The 14,513-nt window shown below is 44.2% G+C and overlaps 1 protein-coding gene across 2 annotated transcripts in view; it reads right to left on the reverse strand.

The window, feature by feature from the left end:
* The window catches only part of Col6a4 (collagen, type VI, alpha 4), a 106,511-nt gene that overhangs the window by 29,406 nt on the left and 62,592 nt on the right, over nt 1–14,513 (reverse strand). The window contains exons 20-28 of one of the 2 annotated variants that reach the window (NM_026763.2): nt 14,206–14,259; nt 14,033–14,068; nt 10,244–10,306; nt 8,467–8,529; nt 6,733–6,795; nt 5,768–5,830; nt 3,151–3,201; nt 1,043–1,078; nt 879–941 (exon numbers count right to left, since the gene is read on the reverse strand). In NM_026763.2, the coding sequence (NP_081039.2) occupies nt 879–941; nt 1,043–1,078; nt 3,151–3,201; nt 5,768–5,830; nt 6,733–6,795; nt 8,467–8,529; nt 10,244–10,306; nt 14,033–14,068; nt 14,206–14,259 (492 nt within the window). Of the gene's footprint in view, nt 1–878; nt 942–1,010; nt 1,079–3,150; nt 3,202–5,767; nt 5,831–6,732; nt 6,796–8,466; nt 8,530–10,243; nt 10,307–14,032; nt 14,069–14,205; nt 14,260–14,513 lie in introns of both variants that reach the window. The other variant, XM_030244544.1, reaches the window with a different exon arrangement.

A 14,513-nucleotide genomic window follows, 5' to 3' on the forward strand; every position in this document is an offset into this window, starting at 1 on the left:
AGAGCCTTAAAAGACAACTTAACCCTAAAGGTTAAGTCTCAAGGGCATACGATAAACATGATAAACACAAGGGCTACATAGAGGGTCTGACAGCAGAGAAAGGGAAAATTCCCATAGCACCTTTGGGCCTCAGTTTCTCAAAGACAGTTTCAGGTGGCCAGGGGTTCACTGCTCATATGCTAGGTATTCGAAGTAAAACAGCACCGATTATCTGGACTGAATCGGTGCCTCATCTTTTTTTATTTGCAAGTAGAAAGAAAAGCTGACTGACCAGAGTAGCCACAGGCAGCATCGAGCTGAGAAAGCATGGCCCCGATTGTCTGTAGGATCTCGCCAACAGATGAAAATACCAATTACTGAGTCCAAGGAAAACACGGGCTTTCTATCCCTCCTTCCCCTTTGCTCTGAACACAAGTTCATGCCCTGTTCCCAGAAGGCTTTCCTTGAAACATTTTTATCAAGGATTCAAAGGAGGTCTTCCTTAACATAACATAACAAGTTCAAGGGCAGCATGGGCTATCCGAGACTGTCTCAAAACAAAAAAGAATTAAAAAAAAATCATCATCTACAGAACCTGAAGGAATGAGTTCTTAACAGGAGACTCAGTTAAGCACACTATATTCAAAGTCCACCAAGACAGAAGTTATCTTTTTGAGAATCTAGTCCCAAAGAATCTTGGGGAAGACTCAGACAAACCACACTTGCTTGAAAGTACTGTCTGTGACAATGTCCTTCCAAATTTCCCTAGAGTCACCAAGATAGTCGTGTGTGTGTGTGTGTGTGTGTGTGTGTGTGTGTGTGTGTATGTACTGACTGGTCAAGGATAGCCTAGCCCCATCGTCACCTGTGATGACTGCAGATAACCGTTCAGTTCTTACCCTCTTCCCTCGGATTCCCTTGGCCCCCTTCTCTCCTCCACGGCCTGGGTTACCATCTTCTCCCTTAACAAGGCAAAAGCAGGGTTATGAACGTGAAGAAAGATTTGCACACATGTGACACACAGTGCCTACCAGTTGCCAGGCCCACAGAGATCTCTTCTTACTTGCACACCAGGATAGCCAGGGAACCCAGGTTCACCCTAGGGTCAGAAATGATAAGAAAACATTCAGTGCCAGGTAATTTAAGTTTTTCTTCAACATTCCTCCAGGAAAGAGAAACGGTCATCAAAAGGCCACATTTTAATTCCAGAGATCAACAATTTATAAATAGTTTTTACAATTTTAAGCATCTTTGATGCAGGGTCTAATGAAACTTCCTTCTTGTGCATTTTATTTCTCAGTCTAAAGCCCCTGAGATCTGTGACAACAGAAAGCAAGGCAGGAGCATCAATCTGAATGTTAGGACCCAGCATGGAACCGTCAGAGGCACAGGCATGCTTCAAAATGATCGCCCATCCCACAGACATTTAGTTATCCCTTGCTGTTTGCCAAGTGGTCCTGTAATCACTGGGGACTCAGCTATGCACAAAACCAAGACCCACACTGAACTTGCATTCCCAAAGAAGCAAGTGACCAAAGAAGTAAATAGCATCTCAGAAATGGACCAGGATTCCAGAGTGGGGACCAGGAAATTAAAAATGAGCTGGTGAGATGGTCCTGTGGGGGAAAGACACTCACCACCAAGCCTACCGACCTGAGTTCAGTCCCTGAGACCAAAGGTAGTAGAGGGAGAAAACAAATCGAGCAGGCAGTCCACTCTCCTATGCTCTTGCACACACAAATAAGTAAATGTTAGAGTGAGAGAACAAATCTTTTAAGTTCAGACTCCATTTTAGAAAACTTGAACTCAGGTAAACTAACAGGTCGGTACCTAGCATTGGTTTCCAAATTACCCCACAACAAAACCCAAGCCTAGCTCCAGTTTCTAGGCTAACTCCAACAGACCAGCATCTCCAGGTTAGTTTTCCCCAACAATCCAGCATTTCCAAGTTAATTGCCAACAAGCCTGCCCCCTGCATAACAACCACCAATGCAGAGGGAAGCAGAAATTAAGTTTATGGTTTGACTCCCAGCACCAGCCAATTATGCTACAGGCCATAGGTGCTCTCCAATTAGATGCTTGCCAGGCTAGAAACATTCACCTCCCACTTGCTGCTTTCTATAAAGCCTTCCTGCAAAAGATATTCAGGGCTGAGGAATTATTAAGTTGATGGCCGCTAGAAGGAAAACCAGTTTTCATTAGGTATACAGCTCTCTATATATTGGACATGTTTATATAACGTTCAATGACCAGTGAATACATTTTCCTCAACATTCCTCTGAGAAAGGTCATCAAGAGGCCACATTTCAATCCCAGAGGTCGACAATCCATAAATAGTTTTTACAATTCCCCCTACACCACCTAGAAATTATAACTCCAGTAGATGCTCCCACACACATATGGGCAGGGATAATCAGACTTAGCAAGTTTTAAAGACTTGGAAAGGAGACGATGTCAGAAGGAGATCAAGGAGCTGGAGTGGGGAGATAGGAGGAAGGAATAAAATGAGAGTATGAAATTCTCAAAGAAAAAGTTAAAATATTATGTATTTTTAAAAGAAATAAAGAATTACAGCTGCCCCTCAATATCTTCAGAAGGTTGATTCCAATATCCCCCAAAGGTACAGAAATCTGAGCACAGTCAACGCCCTGACGTAATACGGTGCTGCCAAGCACATACATGTGACATATGCACACCCTCTACTAGACTTTAGTCTCCAGATGACACAGAACACCTACAACTACGGGTGCTGTGAAACAGACATCACCTTGAGCTATTTAGGGGATAATGGGTTCGTACATGTTCAGTACACATGCAGATTTTTCTCAGATGTCTTAACCTATAGCTGGTTGAATCTATCATTGGGAGCCTGTGAGTATAGAGAATGTGAAGGGAGAAAGGCAGGGAAGTGAGGGATGAGCCCAGTCTGATTTCTCAGTAAGGGAACTCTGTCAAGCTATAAAAAGGAAGGAAGGAAGGAAGAAAGGAAAGGAAAGGAAAGGAAAGGAAAGGAAAGGAAAGGAAAGGAAAGGAAAGGAAAGGAAAGGAAAGGAAAGGAAAGGAAAGGAAAGGAAAGGAAAGGAAAGGAAACCATTCCTGACATACAGTCACTATATTCTAGTAAAACTCGGAACGTGACTTGATATTGGAATGCTCTTGGCAGGAGCTCACCTTCCTGCCTTTTCTTCCCGGATAACCATGGCCGTCTGGACCGAAAAGACCCTAAAAAAATAACACAAGATTAATTGACTGTCAATAAACCCAGACCAACTCATGGCAAATGACAATACCCAAGCCTCTGGATAAGCCAATAAAGTAAGAAAGTGGGGGGTAGAAGGAGGGGGTGGTGAAGACTGGGAGAATGCCTTCACAGGATAAACACGACATTGGAGGGAGTGGGGCTTAAAACCTTAAGAGACCATGAATGACAGTGTCACCTACACAGTTGTTGGGAAGAGTATTAAGAATGTGCACAGATGTGCTCACCATCTGGTGAACATGTTCATATTGTTTCCAGTTTTCAGAAAAGCCCAAACAGGAGGCCTGAGAGTCTGAGCTAGCTTAGGCTCAGTGAGACCAGTGAGACAGTAAAACCCTGTCACAACACACACATGCTTACACATACATGCATGCACACACATGCATGCACTGGTACATTTCAAGAGGTTGGAACACCTGTATGTCCAGATCATAAATGTGTATTATAAGGAGTGAATTCAGAACCTTGCAGTGCCTGGGGGGGGGGAGGCGGGATGTGACTAGAAACTGTTTCTAGATCAAGTAGACTATCAGAAAGGGAAAATAACAAGCTGAAGGGCTAAAGACTCTTCCTGTGGCCTAGTTAGGAAACATTTAATATTAAAAGACAGCAAAGTCAGGGAAATGGGGGGAGGGGGGCTGAATCTTGAGGGAAGGAACATGCCGTTGGCTGGCTGTCTCTCTGTCTTCTCCCTCCTGAAGATTCACAGAGCATCTGTGCCTGCAGCTCCAGGGACAGACCAAGGCCTGGGTTTGGAAATTTGTGAAAGCCCTGGGATTAAAGATGTGTGCTACCATATCTATCTTTACCTGAGTTCTAGAGATTCAAATTTAGGTCCTTGGGCTTGTGCGGTCCTGAAATGCTGCCTCTAAGAAGGATATCCTTCCCTAGCTTTGGGGAGGAGGGGGGGAGGCAGTCAGGGAGGGAAGGAAAAGATAGATGATAGATAGATAGATAGATAGATAGATAGATAGATAGATAGATAGATAGATAATTGATATACATACATATAGGCATACATACATACATGATTGATAGACAGATACATAGAGACATAGATAGATAAATACATAGATGATTGATAGACGGACAGACAGACAGACAGGTGAGGGTATTAAGGGGCATAAGCTCTATGCTATCTCAACAAAATTTTAGTTTCACCATTTTACCATCTACCTTTTTGGAGGATGGGCACAGGGCACCTGTCTGCTTCACAGTCCCCTTCACAAGCGCCCATTTCTGCTCTCTCTCCCTGTACATTTTAATTTAAGCTTCCTGGGTCTGCTTCGGGTTTCTCTCCTTCCCAACAAATGTGACTTCAGTGCAGAATTGCAGGAGGTCAGGGATACCTTTCTAGGCCCTTCCTAACTGCTGGTGGGAGAGATCTCCAGAAGACAGCTCTGCTCTTGTGAAAAGTGAACTGCAGAGAAGCAGTGAGCTGAAAAATAGTCATACAACATAACGATTTCCCCCTGCATTCAGATCAGTGAATGTGGAAGAACCAAGACTGCTGCCTTTGAAAGTTTCATCTGTAGAAAGAAATAATTCATGATTATTGGTCTCCAAAGTTATTCCTATGCTCTGGATAATTAAACTCATACTCTGAAAAGCTAATGATTCTGGCTAAGTATTCTTATTTGGTATCTACAAAATTGAGTCTGTGTGCTGGGAGAGATGGCTCAGCGGGTAAAGCACCTGCCGAACAGGCATGAGGACCTGGCTTTAAATCCCTAGAACTCATTTGAAGCCAGATACGGTAGCACAATCTTCAATCTCAGTGCTCCCAGAGGGAAGTGGAGCTCATGGCTATTTGCACTGCCTCACACAGTTATTAAAAACAAGGAGAGCTGCTTCAAACAAGGCTGGGGGCTGGGGAGATGGCTTGGAGGTTAAGAGCACTGGCTGCTCTTGCAGAGAGGATCTGGATTCAATACAGAGTATCCACGTGGAGGCTTACAATCAACTAAACTCCAGTTCCAGGGAACCCAACACTCTTCTGGCTCCCACAGGTACAAGGCAAACAAACACGTGGTATACCGAAATACATACAGACACCTATACATATAAAGGCCAAAAATGAAGAACACCACCCAAGGTTGACCTCCACATATATGCCATGGTATGAGTATGCTCACACACACACAAAGCACATACACACACACACACACACACAGATACAAACTCACAAAGTTTTGGTTTGCTTTGTTTTTAATTTGTCTGAGCATCTCATTAGTCCCAAAAGACTCAGATAGTTGAGAAACTTCCTTATCAAGTAGAAGAAGCGCACAGACACTTCCCTCTTCAACAATGAGAAAGAACATAAATCCAACACATTTTTGGATTTTTTATTTATGTGGAACTTAGGAACCTTTGGCTAAATCTTCAACAGCCCAAGCCATGATGTCATATTAGTAAGCCCAAGGGTAAATCATGGAGCACATTATGTTTTATGTGCAACAAGAACACATACCAAACAAGAAAAAGATAAGGTATTCAATTGGGAATTCAAATCAGAGAAATGAGACTTACAGGCTGCCCTCTTGGGCCTTGCTGACCCCGTGGACCTCTTTCTCCTGCAGGACCGACTTCTCCCTTTTAATAGAAAGGAGAGTTGAAATTAATTTTCTCCTATGAGTTTCTGAACCTTTGGGCCATTTTCTTAGAAACTGTTTGGTTAGCCTTTTTAAAACCTGCTGCCTTCACCAGGCTTGTTAAGGCTTGTTCTGGAAATGGGGTTAAAATGCACAGTGGAATTAGATACAGCTGTAAAAGAAATTAAATCAACAATATTGCAGGAAAAATGAATGCAACCATAACTCATTATGTTACAAATAGTTACAGGGGAAAAGCTGCACTTACAAATACTACATGATTCCTTTCAGACTCAGAAACTAGACTTAAAATTATGTATATTTATATGTATGTGAATTAAAGAAAGATAATTATAAATACACTAGCTGTCTTTGTACTGATGAGTACACATGTTGACAGTGAGCCCATGTTTGTTCTCTGTCAATACACATTTGCCTCCTGATATATGTGAGCCAATTCTCCATAGGTCAGTTTTTATAATTTCCTTCTTTTTATGCATCTATCTAGCTATAAGCTACCATAATTTCATCAACAATATCAGAAACATGCTAGAAATGATCACATGACAGGGAAATATTTGCCTAAGAAAGCCCAAAGGCCTCCTAAAGTCATAGCCAAGAGTGACACATGTAAAGTGGCCAAGAGTAACATAACCAAGAGTAACACATGCATAGTAACCAAGACTAAGAAACATAGAGTAACCAAGAGTAACATAGATAGAGTAACCAAGAGTAACAAACATAGAGTATCCAAGAGTAACACAGATAGAGTAACCAAGAGTAACACACGTAGAGTAACCAAGAGTAATACACATAGAGAAACCAAGAGTAACACATGTAGAGTATCCAAGAGCAACACAGATAGAGTACCCAAGATAACCAAGAATGTTCCCTGATACTCGCCTTCAGTCCTCTGGGTCCATCTGGTCCTTTTGAGCCACTTGGCCCTGGAAGCCCAGGATTCCCCTGCAATGATATCATGACCAAAATCATGACTCTTATTACAGATGGCCCCTGACTTGTAGTCATTTGACTAGTGATTTTTGTTTTGTTTTGTTACTTTATAATGGAAGAAAAATTGTAAGCATTCAGTAAAGCCCATACTTCAAATTTTGAAATTTTGACCTTTCCCTGGGCTAATCATACTGGATACAGTATTGTCTTGTGATGCTGGGTACCAGCAATGATCCATCACCATGCAGCTACAGGGGTCAACAACTGATTCTCTACAGTGCTGTATCTGCTAAGCTGCAATGTTGGTAGGTCAATCTGTTAAATGAGCTTTTACTCCATGACAGTCTCAGCTACTGATGGCCTCACTGGGATATCATCCCACTATTAGTCAAGATCAAAATGGTCTGGGATTATCCATATGCTCATGAATTATCACCTAAAGCTCCAAGTCAGAGGCCAGTCTGACCACTTTCTGCCTGGGCGGCAAGTCATTTAGCCTCATGGAGCCTCTGTGATGTTATCTACAGAAGCAAAGCATTTCCTTGAATCTTCATACAGGACAAGGGAATTGGCATGGAGATGGGAGGTGAGCTTTTAATGCTCCACCCGGTTCATTTTATCTTCCAACATGCAAAATGCATAGCCAACACAGTTAAGCTGGGGGAGACTGGGAGGATGACAAGGTCTATTATGTAAGAGTCAAATCTATTGAACACTGAGAAAGAGGTGAGGAGACTTATGTACACACTCTCTGAGAGAAGGTGGTGAGCAGGAGAGGTTTATCTATAGACTCTCTGGAAAAGAACCTGGTCAAAAGATCAGGAAAACGAAAGCCTGGGCTCTTACCTGCTCTAAACTGGAAACGGGGTCAAATGAGACTTACAATAGCACAATGAGAATTTTTTAGATAGCAGGTTGGCCAGGCTTTGTGATATGCACATTTAATTGCAGCACTAGGGAGGCAGAGGCAGACAGATCTCTGTGGGTTCCAAGCCAGCTAGAATGATATAGTGAGACCCTGTCTCAGTAAACAAACAAATGTGCTTTAAAAGCTTTAAAAAGGACTTGGGCCATAGTTCTGTCCTCAAAGCTGCTGTTTTGAGTCTCAGGATGGAGACCATGGACCTGACTCAAGGCCTGTTGCTCGAATGTCTTATGCTGTGGCAAATGCTCCTGTCCTTAGGAAGCCACCCTGACCATACGGCTCAGTTTCTCTGACCTTTCCACTGGCCACAGACATTAGATGAACAGTGGAACATGCCCTGGGAAGCCCCAAGTCAGAGGCCATTTGACTACTTACTATTTGATAAAACAGTCACTGGGTCTCCCTGAATCTCTATGGCCTTATCTACACAGTCAAGCATGCCCATGCATCCTCGTGAGGAACGGGCAATTTAAGCTTGCCTCCTGTATGGTGCTATTATTTGCTCTTGCACTATGAGGATACAGGAGCTGTGGTACATGTCTGTGAGGCTTAAAACCAGAATTTATTGCTCACCGTGTACCCAGAATGAAGGGGGCACATGGCTGATACCAATGCCAACTTTGTCAAACTAGATGTCTTGGAGATCTATGGTACTCACAAGACCCCAAAACAAGGGATTCACCCTGTGACTCCTCAAGACAAGAGTCAGCCATTTCTAATCAGCAGCTAGACTGTAGCTATTTGTCTTACAAACCTACCTGGGTACCCGGATCCCCTTTTTGACCGAAAAATCCTGGTGGTCCTTGCCTTCCTCTGGGTCCCTGTTCCAAAAGAGACATTAAAAGTCAATTGATTTTTATACAGCCCTTCATATCCCATGTAAGTGTAAAGTCGCCTGAGATACCTGTTGGACCAAGGTGCCCAGATCCAGCCCTGTGCCATCTACCAAACTGAGTCGGGATTGTGTCTACACTCTGAAACGCTCACGGATGCTCGCTCATTCTCTACTCAACCATCTACAATGGAGGACACAGGTCCCCAACATGCACGTTCCTAGGAATCTTTCCAGGAGGATCTGCTGTGCCCTGAAGTTCATTCTTTTCATAGCCTCAGCCACCCAACTAATTTGGAATCAACAGAGTGGGCAGAGAGTAGCAGCTATGGTGTCCCTCTCATTAGAAGGAAACCTTTTCCTTTAGCTCCATCTCAGCTGTTACCCTGCGAAGAACCAGGGGTGCATTTTAATGGCCCAATCTCTGTTGCTGGGGGCGGGGCTCGGGGTGGGGTGGTAGGTACTTATTTTTCCCTCTGGTCTATTTTGCTTGATTGATTTTGACACTTTGCTTTTTTTCCAGTCCTTTTCTGAGAGATGCTTTCCTAATAGAAGCATTGATCTGGGTTTCTCCTCTCCCAGGTGAGATATTGACCGTCACCTGTTTCAATAGACCATCACCCCCACAGCCCCGTGAGGAGGTGAGCACTGAGGACCGTTTCTATTGATTATCTCCCTGGTGGCTTTCCGCACGACATCCATGCCTTTCAAACAATCAGAATCTGGTGACTACAGAAGAGCAGGGACAGGACGGCAGCGGGGGTCCGAATTTGAAATAAGTTAGCGATCAAAGAGAAACTGGGAAAACCAGGCTTCTTCATTATCTCTGCCTGAAGCCGTTTTTCATCATAAAGCAAACACACTCTAATTACACGTTGATTACTCTTTCTCTCTCGAGTGTCCTTGTCATCTGGTATCGGCAAGCAGCTTCTCGAATCAACTGACACTCACTGGATTTTTTAATGATGGAGAGAGGGCTCGATGCGAGCAAAGTTTCTTGTCAGTCTAAAGTTCTTCCATTGCTGGGAACTTGGAAATACTTTGCTTTATAAGAGAAAGAGTTCGAAGGGCCATGGAATGGTAGGTTTAGTTTCTATTTGAGGATCCCAAAAGAGCTATTTTGAAATTCAAGTTTTCATTTGTCACTTTGGAGTTTGCAACCCCTCCCTGGACTGAAACCCTTCGAGGTTAGACCCCTGTCTTGTTTGTCTATGCACCCCAAGGTCTATTAAGAGGGAGCCCTGTGCATAAAAGATAACCAGCAAGCACTTTGCTGATGAAATACAATTTTAATAAATTAAATTCTACTCAGGAATGACTGGAATCATAGCTCAGAGGTACTCATTAAGAGCGCTGACTTTTAAGTTCCAGCTGGGATTCTGTCGCTCACTAGCAGTGTGACTTTGGCCAATTTGCTTACCTTCTTCATCATCCTCTCCATTTTGTCCCTGTGAAATGGACTAATAAACTCACTTAACACCCCAACTGTGGATTAAATGAATTAATGCTAACACACAGGCGAGTAGCCAGATGTCTGATCAATACCAGTATTGTGGTTTAGCTTTCCCAAAAGAGGGGCGATGCAATTTCCTGTGGTAAGGCCCAGGAAGCTTCCTTTAGGGCATTCTGAGTCAGATTTCTATCACACAAAGAAAAGGTTTTCAGAAAATACCCTTAGAATAAGACCCAGTTCTCGATACAACCTGTGGGCCTGGATGCCCAGGCTCTCCTCGGGAACCCAGCTCACCGGTTTCTCCAAGCACACCCTGCAGAAGTCAAACAAACAAACAAAAAACCTGAAGTGAGCGCCCAGACACAGCAGAGGTTCTATTGAAGACAGCCTTCCCTGAAAGGTGGCCTTTAAGAACACAGAGGATGAGCCATGAAAAAAGACTGGATCGGTTATGCTCAATCCTCCCCAGAGATGGATCTATGCAGGAGAAGAAATTGGAGGGGTTTCCCTTTGATTGCGAAAATGCAGGGACTGATTGTTACTGCCTTTCCTGAATCTTCAGCGGGCTTCACTCAAATCTTTCCAGCAGCTCAGCCAGCAAAGGGACAGAAATCTTATATTTAAATAACCCAAACTCCCATTTTACATAAGAACTTCTATCTAAAAGCCTAGCCCTTCTTTGCGGGGTGGGGTTATATGTTCATGTGTGTGCAGGTACATGTATCTGTGTGTGTGTGTGTGTGTGTGTGTGTGTGTGTAGGTACATGTATCTGTGTGTATGTGTGTGTTTGTGTGTATATGCATGTGTGTGTGCATGTGTGTGTTTGTGTGTGTACATGTGTGTACAAGTGTGTGTGTGTGTGTGTGTGTGTGTGTGTGTGTAAGCCAGAGTTCAGCCTTGGGTCATCTGCCTCAAGGGCTATTACGTTAATCTTTTTCTTTTTTCTTTTCTTTTTCATTTTGAGGCAGGGTCTCTAACTGGGCCCTGGGTCTCACCGATTAGGAAAGCTAGCTGGCCAGGGAACCCCAGGACCTCCCCATCTTTGCCTCTCTGGTGGTGAGATTACAGTGACCATAACTGGCCTTTGCCCTCAAGTTCTGGGGATGGATCTCAGGCCCCACGTTTGTGCAGCAAGCATTTCAGTAACTGAGCCATCTCTGCAGCACTTTGGACCTTTCTTTAAGACTCAGTGCTCACATGCTGGCTAGTTTTGTGTCAACTTGATGCAAGCTAGAGTCACTTGGGAAGAGAGAACCTCAGTTGAGAAAGTGCTGCAACCAATTGGGCCTGCAGGCAAGCCTGTGGGACATTTTCAGGATTAGTGATTGATGTGGGAGGGCTCAAGCCACTGTGGGTGGTATCAACCCTGGGCAAGTGGTCCTGGGGTGTATGAGAAAGCAAAGGGAACAAGCTAGGGAGAGCAGGCCAGTATGCAGCATTCTTCCATGGTCTCTACCTCAGTTCCTGCCCTGACTTCTTTCAATGATAGGTTGTGTTATGTGAAACCATAAATTAAAATAAAGCTCTTCTTTCATGTGTTAACTTGGTCGTGGCATTTATCATAGCAGCAGACACTCTAAACCATCTCTCTAGTGTCAAGGACTTCATCTTTCATAGGAAAACAGAATGATGGCCACGTGTGGCAGTCACTTGAGGTTGGCCCTGCTATGATGGCCAAGCTGTTCTTGAATTCCTGTACTGGGGAGACCCTTACACTTCACAGCGCCCCCTGCTTTCCTGTTCTCCTTTCTACATGTTATACAGTACCTTCATGTGCATTTGTGTGCATATGCATAGGATTGTGTGCATTTCTATATGTTACACTTTATGTGCACTTGTTTGCATATGCATAGGATTGTGTGCATCTGTATATGTTGTACCTTATGTGCATGTGTGTACATATGCATAGGATTCACATATTAGGGAGAACACTCAGGGTGTTTCTTTCTGAGACTATGTGACCTCGCTCAGTATTATACATTCTAAGTCTCTCCGCTTTTCTACAAGTCTTATTATTTTTCCTTTAGAGCTAAACTGCATTCTGTTTATGTACCGATCTTTTTTATCAATTCATCTATGGTGGGGGGAACTATTTATTGAAAACTTAAACAGGACGACTAGCAAGCCATTCTAAGCGCACACAAGTTCACTCCTGTTGCAGAATGAAAGGACTCTGCTGCGAAATCATCTCAACAGAACAGTACAGATGCCTAGAGGGTGAAAGCCTGGGTTTTCGGTAACAGGATGGAGGGATGAGAAGAAATGAGTAAAAGGAAAGAGAAGCAATCCTTGCATGACCTACTACAAGTGGGGGTGCTTCGCTTCTATTAGGGAGCTGTGTAATTAACAACAGGCGCAGAGAACATGGAGCAAATGGGAAAGGGGGGTGGGTGGGATTCCACTCACAGAAAACAAAATTACAAAGCTGCAGATACTCAGTTAATTTGACCAAGAGTGGACAAAATAAAGGCATGACCAGGATGCAGGGAGCAGGAGAAGGCGGTAGACGGGTAAGAAAGCAAAGTCTTCATCTCTATTGTAAGGAGTCAACAGCACACTGAGCGCTGAGCTAAGCTGGCTTCTCGCCTCTAAAATACGTGAGCAGGGTGGAGCACTGCAGAGCTGAGTTCCAGAGAAGCCTACAGGAATGAAGCTGACTTTGTACAAAATCTTCAAAGAGCACCATAGTTGTTGATTCAGATGTTAGATTTGAACCAGTCAGCTGTGGCATCTCTGGCAGTTTCGTTCCCTTTACCAAGCTGGTTCTGCCAGGCGAGAGATCTAAGGCAGAGCTATACCCAGGCCTGGTTTTTACTTTCCATTTTGAAACAGAGGCACACTACATTGCCCAGGCTGGCCTTGAACCCACTCTGTAAAAGCTCAGACAAGCCTTAAAGTTACCATCCTTGCCAGGATGAGAGGACTGTAACATACATTACACTGGCAAACTGGCATGCACTGTTTGAACTCTTAGAGAAGCCCATGTTCCATTTCAGACCTCAGCATGTTTGTCTGAAGGTGTCCTCTAAGCCCCCCTTGTCTGGGGATGGGCTGTGCACTCCCAACTCTATGAGGAGGGAAGCGAAGAGCAGCACACCCCAAGTGTAAAACATTGTATCTTAGAAACAGAGAGAAAGCGGTTCCCAGCAGAGGTTACTATTGTTTATCCGATGATACAAAAGTGCCTGCAGTAGAGAACAGGAGTCCAAGGTTCACCCATGGGAAGCTCATTCGCAGAGAGGGAAGCTTGGTTAGGAACTAGGTCACTGCCTCAGCTTCCCCTGTCAGTGTCTGCCAGATGCCATGAATGCTGGACATGACAATGTTATCCCTATATGTTGCCATTTGCTCCTTAACTGGACACCTCTCCAGAGGGGACACTCAGCTCTGCCCGGGACTCTATCTGGGAATCTAGCTGACTCCTGAAAGGGGCTTCCCTGGTTGATTTCTGCTGGATGTTCTGAGCACCCAATCTGTTGACAGTCTGCTGTCTGTGTATCCTTTGCTATTTATTCTTTTGCTTTGACCTGCTATGTACTTGCTAACGCGCTCACTTCAAACCCCAAGTATGACTATTGTAGATCATCCTCCTGACAATATGGAACAGGATCTATGGGAAGATTTCCATGGGAAGATACGGACAAGCACGTGGTGCACCATCTGAGGTCCAGATAACGGCTTAGTAAAACAAGCTTCCCCGGCCCACTATCAAACTGCACGGGCTTCCTCTGGACACACCATGGCTTCCACCTCTTCTCTTCATCTCTGTGGTGAGCACTTACTCAAGCACAAATAGGAAGGCCTGACCTTCACTCAGAAATGTCATTTCATCAAAAACAAGAACTCTACTGTACTATTTTAAATCCAAATGAAATCTAGCAGGAGTGGGTGTGCTTTGAACGCTCCCTTCTTCCACAGTAACTTCACATCAATCACCCAAGCCATCTCAACAGCCAATCTGCACTCCCCTTGACCTCAGCAAGAACTATGGAAATAGCCTTGCTTGTGGAGCAAAAGGAATTCTCCAGAAATACTGACCTTCAACCCTGGCAAGCCATGTCTTCCAAGTGACCCCTAAGAGCACAAAAGAAGAAAAGATCTCAGACAAGAAAACAAGTCAAGTCTGCAGCACCAAGCCCCTCCGTGTGGAAGGCCAGCCCCCTCTTCAGCAAAGGCAGGAGTCTGCCTCCCCCTGCAGCAGTTATACCTACCCGAGGTCCCACACTGCCGGCTTCCCCCAGAGGTCCATGGAAACCAGGGCTTCCCTGAAATAAAGGAAAGATTCTGTTTAAATGCCACAGACTCCTGGTTTTATTCCATAGGCTTGAAAAGTCTGACACTGAAGCTGCTGGCAATATGTGATGATTCACCTTACCAAAAATTAAATAAAATTAATGGTCAGCCTGGCTACATCCCAAGGGTTCGACAAGTGCATGGGGCTGGTAGCTACCATGTTGGGAAGTGCAGAGGTAGAATTCCGTTAGCACTGCTCAAACACCAATCTCCATCTCGGTGAGTA

Source organism: Mus musculus, chromosome 9, assembly GCF_000001635.26.
Source record: "Mus musculus strain C57BL/6J chromosome 9, GRCm38.p6 C57BL/6J".
NCBI classification, from domain to species: Eukaryota; Metazoa; Chordata; class Mammalia; order Rodentia; family Muridae; genus Mus; species Mus musculus.